Source organism: Cyclospora cayetanensis, unplaced genomic scaffold, assembly GCF_002999335.1.
Source record: "Cyclospora cayetanensis isolate NF1_C8 unplaced genomic scaffold, CcayRef3 CcayRef3_contig_133, whole genome shotgun sequence".
In the NCBI taxonomy this organism is placed as follows: Eukaryota; Apicomplexa; class Conoidasida; order Eucoccidiorida; family Eimeriidae; genus Cyclospora; species Cyclospora cayetanensis.
Genome location: NW_020312074.1, coordinates 72,345 through 92,377, shown reverse-complemented (window position 1 = coordinate 92,377; position 20,033 = coordinate 72,345). Strand labels below are relative to the sequence as shown.

Here is a 20,033-nt window from a genome sequence, read left to right as displayed (position 1 = left end):
ATGCGTTAATGTTGAGCGCGTCACAACTGCATTTGCTGATGCAGCTGCGCCGAAGCAACGGTGGGAGCTCTACGGCCATGGCACTGCAGCAACGGCTGTTCCAACAGGCACGGGCTGCAGTGTCACTGCTCAGGCAGTGCAGCACCAAGGGGTGTAGAGGCAGCAGATTGAGCAAGAGGAGATGACGTGAAGATTACTTGCAAGAGACGGATAAGGCTTTGGGGCGAGAATACACCTGATATCCCATAGGCTAGAGATTTTGAGGGCTCGGTGGTTGCTGTTTCGGCAGGAGCCTCAGCTGCTCACACTCTGGCTCGTATGAAAGTTACAAGGGTAGATCTAGCACTTCACTTCGATGTCAAAATGGTCTGAAAGACACTCAAAGGTGGCCAATACCGTGTCTTCCGCAGTATAATCTTGTCTGAGCAACACTCCGTGCAACCGGGGGCACCGCCCGCTGCTGCTGCAGCAGTTGCTACTGCTGCTTTTCCCATTATCACCAACCCGTCTTCAATCTATTCCTCGTCTCTTCCAGCACTAATTAGTTTAAATGAGCTAGCATGGTATAGCTACAGTTATTGCAAATGAAGCGCCGAAGGCAATTTGTCGCATCCATGCGTAGTGCTGCGTATAGGTAGCGTGTTCGGTTTTGCTATTCCTCGCACGCTGCATTAATGCGCTGCAGTGAAAGACAAAATAAATTGCTTAGTTCATGATCCTGATATTCAAATAACTACAGTAGAGGCCGTTCCCACATCGTGTCAATCGCTCGTTTGTTGAGCCTGCTCGTGCACGTGCTCTCTTGCTGCTGATCGCACTCTTCGTGCCACTGCGCTCATGTGTCGCTAGTGCTGGTTCTCCTATCTTCCTGGGAGCTCTAATATATTAATCCAAAGGCAGATTTATCATGATGGCTGCCTTTTCTGATATGTGAGACATGAGGAAGGCACATTCGACAGAAGCATAGGGCTGAGCACGGTAGCACCGTGCCTCAGTGGGGAATTCTCAGTGTGGCTAGGCTTGCTAGTGATCATGAGTGCACATGCAATATTTAATAGCATTTGCACTCGGAGCTTTACATGTCAACAGACGCATCGCTTTGTGTGCACTTTCGCCGAATATGAGACTTGCTTAAGTGTCTTCGGGCGGGAGCAGCCGTTCACATGCACAGGGACGTGTGGGGTACAGAGCCTGGCACCAAGCGGCTAGCCGCACGTACCGCTAGTAGCAACACAATTTTAAAACATTCTGCAGCCCATTAGAAGCACGACAGCCTTTGATCGCACCTTCCCTACCTTAATTGATCCGTTAGAGCGGTGCTTGCTGTGCCATGCAAAATATTGCGTTGATCGATCTGAGAAGCGCACATCCGAAGTTTCCGGACGACCTCGAAGCCACGATCGATTTTGCTATGTTTATATCTTTTTCGGATGAGTAGTTGCTATCAGTCGCCAGCAGTAGACCGTAAGATTCTGGTGGTGCAGGGCAACGAATTGTCTGTTTTTAAAGGCTTTTTCCCGTGGTTTAAGCAAAAGAGCTCTAGCGAAAGGGTGGCCTGTCTGCGCTCCTTTGAGTGCCAATATGAGGGGAGAGGTACAACTAGGATAAGCGTAGCTCCACATTTCTAGCACTCCGATCATTCACACCTAGCTGCCCATCGCACCTAAGTCACAGCATTACTTCTTCTATTTCTACCTAATAGAAAATTAGTATGGAAATGGCTAGCACTACTTGGTTCTTCTGTTCGTCTATCTCCTACTGAGTGCAGACTACTACTACTCCTTACCGTGCTAACGGTACCCATATCCGTTTTGTCGAGCTCGTAGTTACGTGTCTCTTTACAGAATACAACGAGTGTAGAAGAAAATGTGAAAGTGTAGCTTATCCCGCTACAGTGGTGGCCATGCAGAAGTTTGCTGATCCGGTACTGCGGCAGCAACGCGTGCAGGAGAAGCATCAACGAATCGGTCTTGAGCTGTTGCTCATACTTCAGTTTCGGTAGGTAGAGCAGCTACTCTTCCGCCACATGTAAAACCGCGTTATTGCACGGAGTTGAAAAGAAAAATGCATATCTGTCCGTTCTATTTGCTCTTCTCGGCCACCAATAAGACAAATTACCCATACGGTGTTTTTGTGGGCCCGTACCGAAGAAAAATTGTACTTTGTATATCTTTGAATTCCCCACGACACGAATGACTAGTGTTTTTGATACTTGGAAAGGCTGAGCAATAGTGGCGAGACATTCACATGTCCTAACGTTGAGCTCTCAAGTGCCCTTGCCATCAGCCTGCCGTGTTGCCGTGGTAGGGGAAGTTCCATTCGCGGAAGTCAGAATAGCATCGACCCACTCTATCCGCTTGATCAAACCCACTAGACAAACTGATACAAAGAAGGTACTGGAGGGAGAATTGCATAAGAAATGCCAGGTTACGAGGGCCAGAATATCTAGCTAAACTCTGGGTGCCAGGGGCAGTCTGTGCTGGAGCAGTGCTCGCAAAAAAGTTCGCGCGACTTCAGGGTAGCCCAGTAAAGATTCCCCTTCTCCTTTATGGGGGCCAGCCAGCGAGTCAAGAAAAGGGAGCTGCGCGTGGCATGATTGCATTATTCCATCAAGTGCACGCGAAGAGATGGGACATTCTAGTCTTGCTCCGGCGTAGAATTACACTGGCCTGTGCAGTGAGAAGCCATTGTTCCAAAACCCATTACAACACAGAGAGTATGGAGGGGATCCTCTTTCTATACGCCCATTAGCGGACTTAGCTGCTCAGCTTGGAGAGTACATCATGACTGGCATTCTTCCTGCCCCTGCGCCCATCTTCGGCAATAAGAACGAATAAGGGCCGTGCGGGCCATACTATTATGCCTATCTAGAATCCTTGTCACTTATTCCCGTAACTGAAGTATGTTCTGTTGTGCGCTTGGCAACAAATACTGGCCTCTTTCCGACGACATAAAGTGGTTTTCGGCGAGCTTCGCAATGTGAACCCCTGAAGGGCCATGCGTGCTGTGCCATCACGCCCACCTGAACCGTTCGCTACTCATCATCCTTATATTAAATGTCCTCTTGTGAACAATGCAATTCTGGCTTATCACGAAATTTGGTAGCTTCCCATCTTTTTCGTTGAAACGACCATGTTAGGCCTCAGGACTCCGAATCACCTGTTCTCCTCGGTTTGCCGCAGGAGTTTAAAAAAAAATTGGTTACACTTCTCGATTTGTGCGTGTCATCCTTGCGCAGGGGCCATGCTAATCTTCTCTGTATCGTTCCAATTTTAACAGATGGCACTCCCGAAGGAGGCCACCCTATAACCCCACACACGCTGTACTGGAACACCCAGTACTACTGAGGGTCACCTCGGCGCGAACTGACAGCCCCAACGTTTATCGGTTTTCTGCGTGTTGATCTTACTGAAGAAAGGTGTAAAATCTAAATTTTGAGACCTTCAACTCCCCGTGGCTACTTTAAAAATACTTTGTTTTTGTCGCTCGTTGCTAGTGAATTGCGCGAGCTTCTTTGTGTGCCCGAGGGCCTGGCTGCTCGATCTACTGCTGGCTGATTCCTTTACGAAGTGTACAGTTCACTGACGTAGACTAAGAATAATCTTCATAACACTGTAAAATTAAGTTCAAACTGAGGAATGGAACCTTGGGGTACATCCGCAGCCGCTGCAAACTGCAGGCTTGGTGAGGTGGTGCAAAGGAAAGAGGGTTCGCATCATGAAAAGTAGTTTATTCTTAGTCTTTCGTGTAGTGATCTTGATGGTGGCAAATACAAAGGAAGCTGAAGCTCACGTAGTCGAGGCAAGAACCTTTCGCCGAACATGTGTTCCTAGTAAAGGTACTAGCCTCTCTAAACCCGCAGCGTACACTGCAAAAGTAGGCGGGGCTTCGCCCTAAATTTTGATAGGCTTTCCCAAAGGTTAGGGCATTGGCACAGCATCGAATCGTTTGGGTGTTAATATCATCGATGTCGTGCTAAGCAAAATGCTTGGTGAGTTGAAGAGGGCTTCGTAACCGCTTGAGGCTGGAAAACCACGGAGCGGCTTATAGCGTAGAATATACTGTTTACTCCAGCAGCATTCTTCGTCCTTCTCGATATGTGCGCAATGTCCATGCACAAAGAAAAGATAATGTCTCGACGACACAGAGTCTTGATCCAGAAAGAAAGTTTTAAACGATGTTTTAGTTGGTTCTGCGCTTAGCTTGAGGGAGAGCTTACAGCTGATTTAGGTCGCTTCATCCATATAATTATGCACTAGAGTGCTTGTCTGTTTGGCTACCTCACCTGATTAGCGCTTCGATAAAAAGTACCTATTACTTATATCTGGTTCACTTTGGTCTGTGAGGACTGAAACAACTCCGGTGACTGAATGTTCCACAGCAGCGGCTCACTACTGAAGAGCGCAATGCTGCGCACTTACTGCAAGAATGATTACTAGGGCCACAAGAGCAGCAGAGATTGGGCCTAGTGCACTGTTTAGAGTACTGAGTCGAAGAAACACTGCCAGAGTGCACCTGTCCACTGAAATAAAAGCCTTGGTTTAGCAAGGACACAGTGAGCAGGACCACAGGGGGAGCGCAAGTTATACCAAGAAAAAGAGTCGTCTTAAGTCAGCTAATTTACCCCTCAATAAGCTCTTTGATAGCTTCACTCTTGTTCCTCATTACGCAAAGGCAGCAAGCAGCATCCCTATAGTCTTAGTGCAAATATAAAATGTAGCATAGCTAGTCGGTTGATTGCGATCACAGTTCGGTAGCCGCGTGGCTCGAAGATACTTTGACGTTGTTGACCCTGAAGGGCTTGGCCTTCGTTGGTTTGCCTGGCAATGCATTGTCATTGACACATCCGAAGGAGCGAGTGGACACGTATCAAGGAGCCGCGATGCTCGGACAACCACCACCATGGCCGTCGGCTTTAAGTGGTAAGCAGAGCGATAGGGTAGAATTTTGTCAACCAGATACCACAGGGAAATAGCACTTTACTCCTTTGAGAAAAAGTTTCGAATTGGTCATGTCAAGTAGTTTCTTCACCCAAACGCACACCTCAACAACATGTGTCCGGGGAGATCCAGAAGGCCCGGAGCGCATGCAACTTCGCAGAATGCCTTAAAATTTCCGTTTTTGGCAACTCAATACACCAGCAGGCGACGGTGCTCGCGCTGAAAGCTGCAACTGGGGTTCACAGCGCTGCGAATGAGTCCTTCAACACGGTAGCTGCACACTCTCTTCCGCGTACTCAAGGCATGGGTACAGACCCGTTGCCCTCTACATCCCTGTGATTTCCTCTGTCCTCACCCCCTAGTTGAACACTTGCCCCTGCAGATTCATACTTTTCGACCTCCTCCTCTAAAGGAAGGGCATATTTAGAGTCAGTAGTATGCGGGGCCACTGGAGGCTCTCTGTACTCAGCATCCAGGGCCTCCAGCAAGGACTCCTGGTCGTTCAGCAGTTCCCGCAGCGGCATTCGCAACGAGCTGAATCCTTGCAGGTCCACGGAAGAAATGGATCCGGCATAACTCTGCATGAGTTGCTGCTGCGTGGAGCTCTTATCTTCCTGAGTCACTTCCACCCTATGGAACACGTTTATTCGTTGGTCTCCACCCATAGGGGCGTCGGTTGCGTGCTTTTTAGCAACTATTTCTAATTCCTTGTCCTCCTTCTTGTCCGAATGACAGGCATTCGTCTTCTGTACGTCCCCGAGCCAATCCGGTGCCTCCAACGAGAGTCCTTGAACTGGCCGCTGTGCCTGCTGCTCTCTAGCCCATTTTTCCAGCACAGACTGCTGCACGCGCGGCGAAGTAAGAAGCGGTGCATTTGCCTGCGTAAAAGGGGAGCAGCAGTCATCCCTCTTTTCCTGCTGCAAGTCACCAGGGATGCCACTCATAGGAAGCGGATAGAGGTGAGCAGCTGGGGGCTTATGCAACGAGGGAACTCTCTGTGGCTGCAGCCGTTCACCAAGAAATGCAATGCTTAGTCCCGACGTCTGAGCCTTTTGGGGCCTAGCCACTGGCAGCTGCGCGACTGCCGTATGCGGCGACGATCCATTCACCGCTGGCGTTGCCTGGAACGCTAAAACCTCCCCCTTTTCCCCCCCCTTTGCAGCAATCTCGTCCTCCGGAGTGTCTGCTTCTGATGACACATGGCAAACCCCCGTAGATGTGCGAGTGGCAATCTGCGCGGGAGCCGACAGGCGCTCTAACGTCCTGGCGTGCCTGTTCTGGGGAATAAAGGAGGGAGCAGCGTGATGGATCGCAAGCCCTGAGGCTGCGGAAGCAACAGGAGCGTCAGCTACGGGAGCTGAAGTGAAAGGCCAGTGCCGCCCTGACAAGTTTTTTCCTACACTCGCATTTGACAACAGGGAGCCTCTTTTTCTAGAGCCACCGGGAGTTACCGGGGACAAGCCTCCAGGCAAGCTTTTGCAACAGCTGCTGTAACAGTCGCGCACACCTACTCCACTGGACACATCAAACAGGCCCTCAGCTGCAGCAGCAGCGCGAGCAAATGCAACGGCAGGAGTCAAGATAGGACTGCCGCTGAAACAGCCCGCAGCATAGGGGGGGGCAGACGATGTAGGTAGAGTTACTGGAGCGCCAGAAAGATGAGGAGATGCAGGTTGGTAAGGCAGCTGCTGCTGTTGCTGCTGCGGGCTGCCCGCGATCATAGAACCTATAACCTCATCGACGAGTCGTTGGTTTCCACATTGCACATCTGAGCCGCTGATTGCACTCTCCCTACCCCCCACACACAAATGCTGCTGCCAGTGCTGCTGCTGCTGCTGCAGTTGACGATTGAGCCCTAGCAGGCCTAAGGTTGCTTGGGAGTAGTGAGTCAGCGGTAGTCTTTGCACCTGCCCCTGAGGATGCAACAGCCGACACTGCTGCTGCCATCGTTCTTGCTGCTGCTGTAGCTGCTGCAGCCGCAATGCCAGGCGCTCCATTCTAAGTAGTGCCAGCTGCAAAAGGGGATCCACCTTCCCCAAGAGCTGCTCTATCAGCGTGGTGGCGTGTTGTAGCAGCAGCTGCTTTTCCTGCCGGTGAGTTGACTCTAACTGAGCTTGAACGGTCTCCAACTGCTCCTTCACAGCCGCATAGCGCCTCTGTTCTTCATGCAGCAGTTGGTGCTCCTGCTGAAGCTGCTTCTGCTGCTTATCGTATGCCGCCGTAGCAGCAGCTGCGGCTGCGGCTGTTGCAGCTTCCCGTGCCTCCCCACTGAAGCAACCGCATGCACAAAGAACTTTCTAGGCCTCCTTCATAAAAGACAACAGGTGCAAAAGGTGCAGAAAAGTCAGAGGAATGACGGAGCTACTCTCTAGAATATACCTCAGTCGCATTACGTGCGAGGCCACGCGGGCAATCAACTGCTTCGCTTCGCTGTCTTCGGCGCGCCTCTTCAGCCGCTCTAGTTTCAATCGCTGCTGCAGTGCCTTGCACTTGCTGCATTGTGTCTTGTCTCTTTCGTCACTGCTACTGCTGCTGCTACAACTGCTATTACTGCTATAGCTGGTCCCCTCCAGGGTTCGACAGGCCCCATTACCCCTCGTCGATTTGCTCTGCCGCGGCCTCGTATGAGCGTTCCACTTATGTGGCTGCCGATTCAGCTCTTTCTCCTTGGGTTGCTGATGCGGATCTTCTTGCAACAGCAACAGCATTTGCGACACCCGTTCCTTTAAATGGCCTTCAAAGAGCTTGCTGGCAGCAGAGGCAGCCTCCGCTGCAACGATGGAGACATCATAAGCATGTTGCTGCCTCGCCTCGCGTCCTTCAGATGCAGCCGGTGGCAACGCTTCTGTTGCTGCTTCTCTTGGTGATTCACCAGTAGCACCAGCTGCAGAAAAGGCCATGGTGCACTGGTTCTCTGACGCGCTTTGAGCAAACTGCAAACCCCTGCTCCCTCGGCTATGCGTGGTGTTTGTCTCGAGCTACGGGGTTTTGCTGATTCCTCCACTGCAAGGGGGCTGCTGATTCTTATTGTTGCGGTGGTGCTGTTGCATCCGGGACCGTTGCGTGTATGGCTGCTGCTACTACTTCTCTTGCTTAACCACACGACCAAAACACGGCATATTGGTGTTGATAATGCTTCCGTCGGTACTCCTGCTCTAGCTGGTAGCTAGGTTTGCCTCCTGTATGTGCAGGAGCGTGCACGCTGCCGAAGGGACTGTAGGGGCCTCCAGGGCAGCCTTAGTCTACGAATTTAATAAGAGGGAAGCAGGAAGAGCACTGGAAGCCCCTGCAGCCGAAAGACACAAGGCTAACACATCAGTTGATATACCCCTGCACTACCAAAAATGGTGGCACTACTACTGCACAACACCAACACCCGACCCCCACCGTCCGGTATGGGACTAAAAGTGCGTCGGCCCATTAAATAGAGGAAAGTAATGGATTTTAAGAGGCAGGGTACCGAAAAAGAGGAGGCTGCATGTGTTTGAGCCACCTCTTCTCCGCTTTATGCCAGCCGGAGAAGGCCCTTAAGCTCGACCTGGGGAGATTCTGGAACGGGCTGTGCTTCTTCCGTTCCGACAACATAAATGCGCGTTGATTTTTCTGTAGAACGGCCTTTAAGTATGTCAGTATCTAACTACGCCTGTGTATTCAATAATGTAGGCGACCCATGGTCATCAGGACGAGCAAACCAACCATCAGCCAGCCGTCATAGCAGCAAAGGAGCACACGGGCATTGCAGAAGGGAATCTTCGAATGCGCCTACCTTTTATCTTCGGCGCACACGCCACACCAATACGCATCAGCCACAACATTAGGAGAGGGAGAAGCGGTCACGCTGCAGGGTTCACCGCGGCAAGGCTGCCAACTGCATCGTAGAGGTTGTGCCAGTCTTCAGTTCAATGCAAGGGCAGGAACAGTAGGAGGAACAGTAATACTAATCGGGCCAGCAACAACATCAGAGAGCAGCACCAACACGATTCACATCAGGGGCTGCGAGTGCAGGTACCGCAGACATACCAGGAAAAGTCACAGCAGCATTCAGAAAATCAGTCGAATTCAGAAAATAACAAGCATACGCACCAGTAGGAATTCATAAGCGCAGCACGTCTGATGGCAAGCCGCAGCTTTCCGCCCCTTTCCGGCGACGACGCAGCTGCGTTGCACGATGCTGCTGTTGCAGCCGCCGCCTCTCTGGGGTCCTGTGGCTGGTGGTCTCCCCGAAGAGTGGAGTCGATGACAGCTGCAGTATCTGAGATAGGCAAAAGCGGCTGCTCCAGCAGCCTGCTTTCGGTTGCTGACCTCTTGGATTCCGCAGCAGACTACATGGAGACCCTTGTAGGCGACAGGAATAAATGCCCTGGATGTATCTACTCGGGCGATGCTGGATTGGCTTATGCACTTATTAGGTGAGTTTGCGGCCTAGACCCCGACTTCTGCTGCAAGCACCTTACACCTTTCGTTGCATCAACTCCTCCTGCGCTACCTGCGCCTGCGAAAGCTTTCCTTATCGAGATGCTGCGCCACCGATACTGCTTCTTGTGTTGACGCCATTACAGACCTTGGCGAGGGCTCAGCCTGCTGAGAGGCGGGCGGGGGGCGTGGGGGCAGAGGGTGTGGTTTATGCTGGCACACTTAGCAGCTGTATCTCCAACGCGCGAATGTTTGTGACTAAGGAAAGCCCAACGCCTGCTGGCTGCGGCAGAGAGAGAACCTTTCCTTACCCTGAGCGCCGCCGCAAAGGACCTGGAAGATTCAGGTGCTCTAGCAGAAGCAGCTGAACGAGCAACTCGCCCAGGAGGAGGAAGTCCAACGACTGAGGATGCGGCACGGGAGGAAGCCGTAGCAGAGGCGGAAAAGGCCTTAAACGATGCTCTGAGTATACTTTCGACAGACAGAGATGCAGATTCAGGGGCCAACGAAGAAGACGATACAAATGCGAGAGCTGCAGCAACTTCCCTGCGTCGCCGCTTCACATTTTTGCAGGGTCACGTTGGGCGCCTTGCATTGACTGCAGTGGCTCAGTACCTCCTCAGGAAGGAGGTATGCAGCAAACGTGCTGTGGTGTTTCCACCGGTGCAGCGAATTGCGTTATTCGTGCCGATGTGTGCTTGAGCAAAGCCAAATCCTGGCCATGGATCTGTTTTTCTCATCCGCCCAAATAGTCGTTCTCCGCGCATGCAGTGCTCCGGAAACAAGAGAGTCGCGCAGATGTCGCTCTATATGTACACCTGCTCCAGCCCCCCTATTATGTTCCTGGTTTGCCTGCTGTGCTGCAGAAACAGGCCTTCTTGACGTTGCGCCGACTAGCAGCAGCGGCAGCCGCAGCCATTGTTCACATGATGCCTGAGGACTGCGAGCTCCTCTATGGACGAGCTGGTCTCCTCTATGCGCTTTTGTTTTCTCGCGTTTTGTGGCTTCCTCCGCCTCCGACTTCCCGCTTCCCGAGTTGTTCTGAACCCTCTGCTGCGCGGCCTGAAGTGGCCATAGGGCCAGCAGGAACGGGAGACAAGGATGGATGTGATTCTCTCTTTGCCGATTGCACTGGAGAGCCAGAAGCCGTTGACAGCAACAGAAGCAACTTGAACTTCGACGATAGGTATTTTCGCATTGCATCGACTCGCTCCTTTGCCAGCGGGCTATCCAGCTGGTGTCAGTCCGTCTCCTTCGGCCGCACTATGACGTTCAGCAACAGCCAACAGGAGTTCCTATCCATGTCGTCTCAGCGCTTATCCGACGACAGGCAGGCGACACGGGTGCTCCTGCTCTCCCTCATTGCGCAGCTTGTCGGGCAGCTGGTTGCTCAGGGACGCGTGGGAGCTGTTATGGCCGATCGGGGAAGCACTGACTCCCTCGAGCCGCGAGAAGAGCACCGTCCGTTCACCTCAGCCTGCGCTGCCTTCTCTAGAGGCAGCCCTCTGCCCCTCATGTACGAGTGGCACGGCACGCAATATTTGGGAGCTGCCCACGGCATTTGTGGAATCCTCTTGCCGCTGCTGCAAGCAGTAGATACGCTCTACCAGGCGGCTGCATCGGGCTGCTTCCCAGGAGCCTCGGAGAAGTCAAGCAGAGCGCTTGCTGCCGCGGAAAAGGTCACGCAAACCTCCAAGGAGGAGGCTACAGCCGCCGCAGCGCGACTTTTGGCCTGTTCTTCGACCGTATGCAGCGCCATGCTACACAACAGGGGCAAAGATACTCCGTTTTTCTGTCCGGCAGCAAGCGCTTTTCTGTGTTGCCGTGATGGGCTGGCTGCTGCCGCTACCCTAAGAGCCACTGTTCGCCGGCTGGCCCTTGGTTCCCTGCTGAGTCTCCTTCGTTCTCATCTCACAGACGGTCTAAATCTGAAGAGCAGCACCGAGAGCACGAAAGATGTGCTTGTCCAGTGGTGCCATGGCGCTCCCGGGATGCTTCCCCTCGTGTGCTGGGCAGTTGAGCTACACGAAGGGGAGGCCCTCGCGGTCCAGCACCAGCAGCTACAAAAGGGGCTCAGCAGCATGGAATCTACCTCTTGTCTCCCCAAAGAGCAGCAGTCAGAGGCTCCCCCTTTGTACAGACGCCGTTCGACGGGCCTCTCAGATGCCGAAGCTGCAAAGGAAGATCTTGGATTTTTCCTTATGTGGCTAGACTCCGTAGGATCAGTGACTTGGCGTCGGGGTCTTCTAACAAAAGGACTGGGGATATGTCATGGCATTGGCGGTAATGGCATGTCTCTACTTTGTGCGTATAAGAGCTCGCAGCATCCCAAGTGGCTACGCCGGGCACTGATGTTTGCCCTGGAGGGCATCAAGAGGCATCAACAGCTTCTCCAAGTACCCGACAGGCCCTTTAGTCTCTTTGAGGGCATCACAGGATTTGCTGTCTTTCTCAGAGATTGTGCAGAGTTGCTACGCGTCCGTTGTGGCAGCACGCAGACGGCCACCTTCTACTATCCAGGCTACCAGTTACCACCTCTCCCATGGGAGTACTGGCGTCTGTGAAGCCAAAGATATCTGTGTAGATCGGCGTGCTCACTCGCGGTTTTGTTTTAAGTGGCTTATTTGCTGCAAGGAGCTTGTGCTGCTGTATGTTTCAATTATGGCCGATCTCCCCGTACATCATATGTAGTCCCCGCCCAGAGCTGCAACCCCTTCGCGCTACAAGGTTGATTTGTTTTATCCTGTCTAATAATTAACACTTTGCCAAGGCCAGAGATGCACTCGTCCCTGAACGCCGACCCGGTCGGCTGCTCTGTTTTCCCGCAGATTGCTTCATGCTTTCGCCAGTATATTCCTCTTGCATCATCGATGCCGCCTTACGGAGCTTTGGTGGCTCAGAGGTTGCTCCTACTGCGCTACGCCCGGAGCGTGAGTGCAGGAGCAAAAATTTACATGTGAAGAACTTTGAACGTGCCCAGCGTAGAGCGCCTCTTTGGGCCTCACGGGCTTGAGGGGGTTCTCTATACGAGGGGCCTTTACCACGGGGAAGAAGAGACCCCGGGTTCTACTTTCCAGGAGATTGGAGTCAGCCCGCTGTTAGTCCGTAGAGTGCAGGGTGCTTACTGCATGATTCGCTTGCCTATCTTCGGCTTCCCCCATTTAAGCTCGGTATCGCACTCCATTCTATTGACTGGGAAACGTCCGTGCTGTAGGGGCCTTAGCAGGGACAGTAGCTAAAAATCACGCGGCTTCTCCACATCGCGGCAATTGGGCCGCACACTACTGTGGTTCTTGCCAAAAGCGGTCCCGTGAACAAGCCAGACAAAGGGCAATGCGTAACACGCTGCACGCGTACTACTGGGGATCCTGACTTCACCCTCTAAGGCACTAAATAAGTAGGATATTGGACAACACAGACTTTTTGGTTTAAGTAGGGGCAAAACAGGCGCATTGGCACGAATGGAGCAGATGATATACGGTCCTTCAACAGCGAGCCCCTTCACCCTGGTGCCAAGCCTCTTAGCATCAGCAGGCTTCTTTTGGAGGCACACGCCAGCTGGTCTGCGGGAGCAATCGCCCAAAATGCCTTTTGGGTGGCTTTCCCCCAAAGCACACAAACACGATTCTGTCGATTATGCTTCGGGAACAGAGACGGTACAGATCTCTCTACTTTAGCTACGGGTCCCCGCTCTTCCCGTCCCCGGCTTCAGCCTGTCCGTTATTGCGTGAACCTCTCTGCCTCTAGTGGTGAGAAGTACAGCCTTCAGCACTGTGCTGCAACGTGTCAACACGTAGGCGACGTAGAACTCAAGCAAAAGAACAGCAAAGAGCAGTGTCTCGGATCGGTGTCGCCCCTATGCTTGGCTCTCTAGTCGCCTTCTCTGTGAATGGCATTAAGGGAGCGCCTGTTCACTGCAGTAGTTTCTGAATGAAAATTTGGTAACTGATGTCTTCCTGCCCTGGGAAAATATCATCGAGGACCGCATTGGCCTCCTCTTCTGAAAGGCATTCTCCAAAGTTCATAACGCATTTCTTGACCTCCGTCTTCTTGACCTTTCCGGTGCCCATGAGGTCCATGGACTGAAAGAAGGTCAAGAGACTCTCCGCAGTATCCTTGTGAGATGTCTGCTTGCAGAAGTCGGCAAACACTGCGGAGTTCACACCTCCAGAACACTTGGCAGCGAAGGCTTTTAGTTCCGCCAAAGAGGGAGATGCGCCAGCTGTACGAGCGGCAGTGGCCAGTTGTTCAACAGGGAAGGAGGTCCCGCCCTTCGCTGCAGCCGCGAAGGCCGACGAGATGCTGCTGTCTGTTGCCATCCCAGAGGGGGTAACGCCAACGTGGAAGCTCTAGAATACGAGATGAAAGAGGTAGCATATAGGAATATAGGGAGCTGTATGTACCGCCCGCAAGGTACACACAAGGGTGGCACAAGGGCCCCGCAACGCTTGCTAGGGGTGGTGGATGTCTGCCATATAGTTGAGAGCTCGTTGCGCGTTCTTGAGGACAATTACGTTGCCCTTTGGACGGTGGGCACAGGCAAGAAACAGCGTCTCCCTACTCAACCCAACGCTTGGGTCGGGAGCGTCTCTTGGAAAGCAGCTCGACCCTTTCTCTCCTCGATTCTTCTTCCACTGCGCTGCAGCGGAGAATAGAGTACACAGTGACAACCAATAGCGGGAGAGCAAGTATGCAGGCAAGAGGGAAGAAGATGGGGTGTAGAGACAATGTGTGAATGTGCACGAGGTATGGCGCGAATGGCAACAGACAAGCGAGGATCAGGATGAAAATAAGCAGCAGCTTTGGTCCCCTCCCGCAATCTTCCATTGCTATGACAGCACCGGAGGATAACCGCACCCTGCTTGACTGAAAGAAGCTATCAGAAGTCTCAGAGAATTCGCCTACAAGACCTCGGAGACCAGTGCATGAGGAAGGCCAGCTAGACCCTGCTCAGGAAGGGCCACCGAATGAAGCTGCCTAGAATTGCTGCGAAACCATAAAGTCTTCCCTTTTACGCAAAAAATGACAGATGAAGCTGTAGAGGGGGTCCATGATGGGACGCTCATCAGCACAGTAAGGCAATGCTTACCGCTGGTGGTGAGAGATTGAGGCTGATCGTGGCTGAGCCCTTCTACCCAGTGTACCGCTAGTCCTATTATGACTCCAATGATTTCATTTGAAGTATTCCTTTTTTCATCGCTTTTCTCTCCTTACTTCATCGTGTTTGAAGCTTGTTTCTGGAAAGGGCATCCTTGCAACACTTCTCCTTCGTCAGGTCTCTCTTGGAGTCGCCTGCAAGTGCTCACTGGGCCTGCCAGTCTTGGTGTTTTTCTCTGTTAAAGAGAAACATTTCCACTCTTTCTACGCGGTAAGCTCACTGAAATGCTTCTCAGTGTGATTCCCTTCAGAACTTCATTGGATGGCCCGAAATCCTCGGTCTTCAACGCTCCCCGATTGGCTAACCAGAGGCGATGAGAACCTAGGAGTCTGTGACACGTTTGCGGCATCTCCGCTCGTAGTCGGGGGCGAAAGCACATATAAAGAGTAGTTACTACCCGAGTTCCTATGCACACAGGCATTGAAGCCCTTTGTTACCCTAAGTGAAGAGGCACAAGGCATGGCGAGTGCTGCCGAAAGGAGACTGTATCCCAGTCCTCACTTACCACGCTTATTCCCCATTGAGTGCCACTATAATCAAAAATATATGTGCTCCCGTGTCGCCATATACCTTTTTCAGGCGAAGATGTCGAGAACATTGGACAGCAGAGGCAGCAGTGCCCAGTTTATGACCCCCAGGGGCCTTTCTCTGGAGGACAGTGAAACAAACATTGGTGTTCTGAAACGATTTCAATCCGGGGCAAAGGTGCAGAAGGAAGCCCCTGGAGAGGAGCATAGACAGGAGGTGGAGGAGCAGGCCTTCTCCTCAGCTGCATTCCCTGGAGACACCGCAGCCTTGACACAAGCTGTGATGCAGCAGTTGCAGCAGAGTCCATCGCCGACGGAGGACCTAAGCCAGATGATAGGAGAGAATGAATGGCAGAGGCTCCCCGCCAAGACCCCTTCTTGGAATTATACGAGGGCTTTATCATCATACACAGGCTTTACTGCAAAGAGGCCGGATACAGCACCCCAGGAGGAGGATATACACAAGCAGGCATCTGGAGTTCAGCTGCAGAATTCCGGTATTTTCGTTGAAGGCATTAGCCAATGGAACGCCGCAACCAACTCGCCTGTACGCCCCCTGAGGAAAGAAAGTAAGCATGCGTGGCTCGTTTATGTGCAGTTTTCCTTCCTGGAATATATAGAGCTGATGTACGGGAGTAGACGGGTAGTTAGGGCAGGGTAGGAAAGGCTACCCCATGGGGTACCATCTGGCACACTGAGAACGCATCAATAGATCGCAATATTATTCACATGTGGCTCATTCCCATTGTATTATGAGTATTTGTGTGTGTGTGTAAATGTGTAGCTAGATTCCTAGAGAGTCGCAAATTCACGTTGGACGCGAAGTCGGGGGACTACGTGAATGCGCACAACCCATCAGAACGCATGGATGCAAAGTCTTTGAACGAGTTGACGAAGGCACTGTCAAAGGCATCAGTTAAGGAGACAGTTGTCGACGTAATGCGCAGAAGGTCCACACTAAGAAAGATGACCATAGTCTCCAAGGTTTTCCTTAACATGCAAAAGAAGGAACTCTCTTCAATCTCGGTAAGTTCGGCCAAAACACCTCATGGGACAGATATTTCTCCCGTCTGTTGAGAGTCTGTATCTTAACATTAGCACACAAATTGTGGCACAAATATCCATGCGGGCTGCCAGTAGGCATATACTCTTTTAGTTGTTTTCGCTGGGCATTGGTTCATGTGTGTGTATGTGTGACTGATATTGCGTGTGTGTGGCTGCGCTTTTATGCCACACTTGTATATCTTTGCATTGCATACTGATTGTACAGAGCAGAGAAGGACTTTTACCTCCCGTATTGATGGTCTATCTTCCGGACAGATATATTAAGACATACAACCGGACGAACTGCATGGGACAACCGATCTCAGCGAGGAGGTATCGCTAATGTTGCGACTAAAGCAAGGTATCTTTGTTGAAGCCACTGTGGCTTCTGTTTTCCCATTACGCGATGTATGCAAAGGGTAGTCGATCACATCTGCATCGACAAAGGCACGTAAGCAGTCCTGGTTTCTGTTCATGAATACACAAGGTAATGTTCCAACCCCAAACAATCCGCTGTATCGGCTCTAGCAGCTCGGCTGCTTTCATCCTTGATAGAAGGCCAAACTGATCCTCTACTAAACGCAGTGTACAGAATTTGACAGTATCATACTAAGGCGCAGTAGCGATATATGGGCATATGTGTAGGACCAAGTGCGGAAGCTTGCATCTGTCTGCCGTGCCCTATCCAGAAGCAGACACCCCACACTGTAAATTTAGTGGTATATTGGACTGCGAGCATTGAAAAAGTCCCAGGGCGCCTGCTCCGCCTCACGGGCCAGGATATTGCTGAGCAGCAGAAGTAGTGAGCACAATGAGGGAAGGCCTCCTGTGACATTGTCCGTTTTCTACCTAGTGGACGCAGCAACCACCAAAGCCGATAGTACCAGTAGACACCCAAACACTGGCATAAGAATGATAACAAGGGAGAATGCAGTATGATTCAAACACGAGGGGTTTACAGTTTGTCCACACTACATCTGGTTCTGCCGACCTAGCGTCCCCTTGCAATTCACTTCGTATTAGCCGTGAGCTGGTTCCCGAAGTGACAAACACGAGAGACTCAGGTCAGTAAAATGTCAGGATCTCCTCCTGTACGGGGATTTGACACTCTAGAGACCGGGGAACGGTCCCTAGGTGTACGGAAACATGACTAATTTAGGTGCGAGTATACTATATACGTGATGGATCCGGCTGTGGGCCAACGCCACTCAAAGAGTAGAATAGAGCCGTTTGTCTCAGACAGTAAGCTGATAAAACAGAATCACTGGCAGAACGACACCCTTCAACCTCTATACGACCACTAGACAGCCAGATTTTGCTCTAAATATTACATCTCAAACCATAGTAGCTTCTTTTTCGACGTCTGGCACCTCCGCCTCTTGCGTAATTCTTGGGGTGGCTGCTTCTTCCACATGTACCGCTTTTGCTGACTCGCTCCGGTCAATTTCGTTGGGCTCCTCCAGTAGCGTTACTTTTTCTTCCAGCGTCTCCTCTAATGCATCTGAGGGTTGGGTGGGACAAATATAAAAAGTGTAGTCTTGAGACTACACCGTCGCAGCGTGCCAACCCAAGTAACATAGCAAGCCGCAAAGCCTAATCCGTTAGAAAAATGCGGTTGCATAAGCCTGCTTCTTTGAGCTGCAGGAATGATTAACAGAAAAGGTAAAAGATGTTTTCGTACCTTGGCGCGCCGCCTTTTCCTTGAGTTTCTGTACTTCTTTCCAGGTCTTCATCTCAGTGCCGTCGCCTCCAACGCTTAGTACTGCGCAGAGCGCAGCACCCAACGTTTCCCAATGAACACATAGTACAGTCTCTAAAATTTAATCAAGAATGAACAGGTGAGAGAGCGGGGTCGAGTTCCTGCCCAGCAAAAGCAGTGCAGAATCTCGGGTAATGTCAAAGACGATTAGCAGATGCACTACCGTCAGCCAAACGGGTGAACCCACAGCAATAACATTCAGGCCGACCAGCGGCGCCTAAGCGGTATCTTGGACCTTTCTAGCAGAGCCTCCAAGCGTAAAATAGAAGGAAATCATACGAAGTTAGCCGTGCACAAAACCGTAGAGCTTGCATTCCCACTTACCAAATGCATGACTTAGCAAAAGGTGCAGGATGTATGGCCTAAAGAAAAAATCAAAGACCGAGAAGTGGAATGAAGGTTATCGCAAACCAGTCGCACTGGAACGCAGCATTCACTACTTAGAGTGAGTATCCTGCAACAATCCTGGGCACTTGCAAATTCCATTGCACTAGGAGACTGGAGCAAAGAACCGCAGTGGCACCTACCCCAGGAAAGCTTGCCATCCGAAAAAAATGAAAGGCAAAGCCAAAGCAGACTGAGAAATGCACAAATCGTACACAGGTGGTAGAGCGTCAGTTTCAGAGCCCCTAAAGCTAAAGTGCCTTCCCGTTCCCGAACCTAGAACAGAAAAAACGATTTCACATTTTTCATTGCACGTAGAATAGCTGTCACTCAATAGATCAAGTGTCACTCAGAAAGCTGCGTGGTAAGCAACAATCGGGAACAGGGTGGATACCGGGAAAAAGTATGCGACGTAAAGGACATTGATGACGACCAAGAAAATGATTAACAGGCAAAAGTCGACGAAGAAGGCCAAGGCCGTCATTCCGACAAAGATATAGACAAGCCCGATTTTCGCGTAGTACCAACCGTATACCCAAAGGCCAATGGCGATAGAATCGTAGACACCTAAGAAACAAGCAAGAAACCCATCCACATTGGTCTGCGATTTCAGCTGACAAGTGTCCAAACCAACAGAGGAGGCGACAACTCCTACTAGCTCCTGCAATGGTCACCATAGCTTTAAGCTGATAGCAGTCCATTACTAGTGTTTCGATTGTATGGGAGACGCAAAAGCAGTGACTAGAGATACACAGCAAACTTATGTCCTCGGCAATTTCCACGATTTAGATAAGGGCTGTTAAAAGGTAGTCTGAGTGGCATTTTCTGGTGGTTCTCGTTGCTTTTCCTGGTTTTGGTAGAGACAAAAGAATCTGCTTACAGCGTACCGCGGACTGTGGTCAATAAATTCGTCCCTTTCCATAACACAGCAAGACTATTGGCAATTACGTTATAGTATTTCAGAGCAGTTGTGGGGTTGTCCATTTCCATTATTTTTTCTCTTATGCTTTGTAGAAGGCTATCCACGGGGGCCCGATAGGCTGCGAGGGACGAGCCAGCAATGAACTGTACGGCAGCCAGGAGTATATCTGCAAGAAAGATGCAACAATAACCAGCTTCCCGTTATTCTTGGCATTTGCTCTGATCCATAATGATTGCTAAACCTCACAATGCAAAAGTCCGCCCAAGCACATAGGCCCCTATATGCACTCGCTGCTTATAATAAAGGCAGAAGTGGGTGGAAGGTAGTGCTAGAAATCGAAGTTCCCTTAACTGTGCGTATGCCTGATCCAGCTGTCCCGTGAATACACGCTAGTGAAGGCGTCTGCTGTACTGCTTACTGATGCCAAGCCATATGAAGGCAAAGTTGCGGAGGGAGAGGCAATGGCACGCCTTGCTGGCGTTACCGCAGCAGGCCCCCAGTATAGCGCACATTGTGAAGCAACGCGATGAGCAGAGGTAATGTCCTTCCTGTTCACGACGCGCTTCAGATTAGGTGCAGGCTCTCCCATATAAGAAGCTTCTCTTCTTGGTGCTTCTTCCTGCTGGTTTGCCGTGACGCTGACTGGATGAATGCTGCTTGCCACGGCGATGCTCAGCGAACAATGCGAACCTCTCGTGGCTGTCTATAGCAATTACTATGTAAAACTCACATACAAAAGGTAAGATTGCCCTTTGGGCTTTCAGCGACAAGAACTCATGGCCTTTTCTCTGTTAAAAGGGAACCTGCAGTCGATTCAGTTGTGTCGAGGAAAGGTGAGGCAATCGTCGATAGTCGTCTTCGGTCCTCGGCAGTCTTGTTGCAAACT

General features: G+C 51.3%; 5 protein-coding genes and 1 non-coding gene across 6 annotated transcripts; 2 read left to right on the top strand and 4 right to left on the bottom strand.

Annotated features, from left to right (window-relative positions):
* Positions 1 to 3,192: 3,192 nt before the first annotated feature.
* On the bottom strand, positions 3,193 to 3,300 carry LOC113147128. Its single transcript, XR_003297371.1, has one exon. It is a non-coding gene; the product is annotated as a U6 spliceosomal RNA (small nuclear RNA).
* A 1,936-nt stretch (positions 3,301 to 5,236) lies between these two features.
* On the bottom strand, positions 5,237 to 7,840 carry LOC34622823. Its single transcript, XM_026336553.1, has 2 exons — positions 7,320 to 7,840; positions 5,237 to 7,208 (listed from the first exon to the last, which is right to left on the bottom strand). The coding sequence occupies exons 1-2, from the start codon at positions 7,838 to 7,840 to the stop codon at positions 5,237 to 5,239; spliced, it is 2,493 nt and encodes an 830-aa protein (XP_026192338.1).
* Positions 7,841 to 9,053: 1,213 nt separating this feature from the next.
* Positions 9,054 to 11,917, top strand: LOC34622824. Its single transcript, XM_022735965.2, has 3 exons — positions 9,054 to 9,349; positions 9,617 to 9,983; positions 10,220 to 11,917. The coding sequence occupies exons 1-3, from the start codon at positions 9,054 to 9,056 to the stop codon at positions 11,915 to 11,917; spliced, it is 2,361 nt and encodes a 786-aa protein (XP_022590081.2).
* A 1,347-nt stretch (positions 11,918 to 13,264) lies between these two features.
* On the bottom strand, positions 13,265 to 13,672 carry LOC34622825. The gene has a single exon (XM_022735966.2). The coding sequence runs from the start codon at positions 13,670 to 13,672 to the stop codon at positions 13,265 to 13,267; it is 408 nt and encodes a 135-aa protein (XP_022590082.1).
* A 1,298-nt stretch (positions 13,673 to 14,970) lies between these two features.
* LOC34622826 lies at positions 14,971 to 16,425 on the top strand. Its single transcript, XM_026336552.1, has 3 exons — positions 14,971 to 15,607; positions 15,823 to 16,064; positions 16,309 to 16,425. Exons 1-3 carry the CDS (start codon positions 14,971 to 14,973, stop codon positions 16,423 to 16,425), a joined length of 996 nt encoding a protein of 331 aa, XP_026192337.1.
* A 991-nt stretch (positions 16,426 to 17,416) lies between these two features.
* LOC113147126 lies at positions 17,417 to 19,659 on the bottom strand. The gene is made up of 7 exons (XM_026336551.1): positions 19,566 to 19,659; positions 19,113 to 19,313; positions 18,620 to 18,792; positions 18,369 to 18,418; positions 18,166 to 18,203; positions 17,722 to 17,844; positions 17,417 to 17,583 (listed from the first exon to the last, which is right to left on the bottom strand). The coding sequence occupies exons 1-7, from the start codon at positions 19,657 to 19,659 to the stop codon at positions 17,417 to 17,419; spliced, it is 846 nt and encodes a 281-aa protein (XP_026192336.1).
* Between the last annotated feature and the right edge of the window lie 374 nt (positions 19,660 to 20,033).

Bases quoted from the DNA above. Each gene is read 5' to 3' on its own strand.
- LOC34622823 (XM_026336553.1), bottom strand. From the start codon at position 7,840: ATGGCCTTTTCTGCAGCTGGTGCTACTGGTGAATCACCAAGAGAAGCA. The intron at 7,209-7,319 runs GTATATTCTAGA...CGGTTGCTTCAG, and splicing joins TCGCACGTAATGCGACTGAG to TGGGGAGGCACGGGAAGCTG.
- LOC34622824 (XM_022735965.2), top strand. From the start codon at position 9,054: ATGGCAAGCCGCAGCTTTCCGCCCCTTTCCGGCGACGACGCAGCTGCG. The intron at 9,350-9,616 runs GTGAGTTTGCGG...TTTGTGACTAAG, and splicing joins TTGGCTTATGCACTTATTAG to GAAAGCCCAACGCCTGCTGG. The intron at 9,984-10,219 runs GTATGCAGCAAA...GCTGTGCTGCAG, and splicing joins AGTACCTCCTCAGGAAGGAG to AAACAGGCCTTCTTGACGTT.
- LOC34622825 (XM_022735966.2), bottom strand. From the start codon at position 13,672: ATGGCAACAGACAGCAGCATCTCGTCGGCCTTCGCGGCTGCAGCGAAG.
- LOC34622826 (XM_026336552.1), top strand. From the start codon at position 14,971: ATGGCGAGTGCTGCCGAAAGGAGACTGTATCCCAGTCCTCACTTACCA. The intron at 15,608-15,822 runs GTAAGCATGCGT...GTAAATGTGTAG, and splicing joins ACGCCCCCTGAGGAAAGAAA to CTAGATTCCTAGAGAGTCGC. The intron at 16,065-16,308 runs GTAAGTTCGGCC...CTGATTGTACAG, and splicing joins AGGAACTCTCTTCAATCTCG to AGCAGAGAAGGACTTTTACC.
- LOC113147126 (XM_026336551.1), bottom strand. From the start codon at position 19,659: ATGTGCGCTATACTGGGGGCCTGCTGCGGTAACGCCAGCAAGGCGTGC. The intron at 19,314-19,565 runs GTAAGCAGTACA...TCTTTCTTGCAG, and splicing joins CTTCATATGGCTTGGCATCA to ATATACTCCTGGCTGCCGTA. The intron at 17,845-18,165 runs GTAAGTGGGAAT...CGCTCTGCGCAG, and splicing joins TTTGCTAAGTCATGCATTTG to TACTAAGCGTTGGAGGCGAC.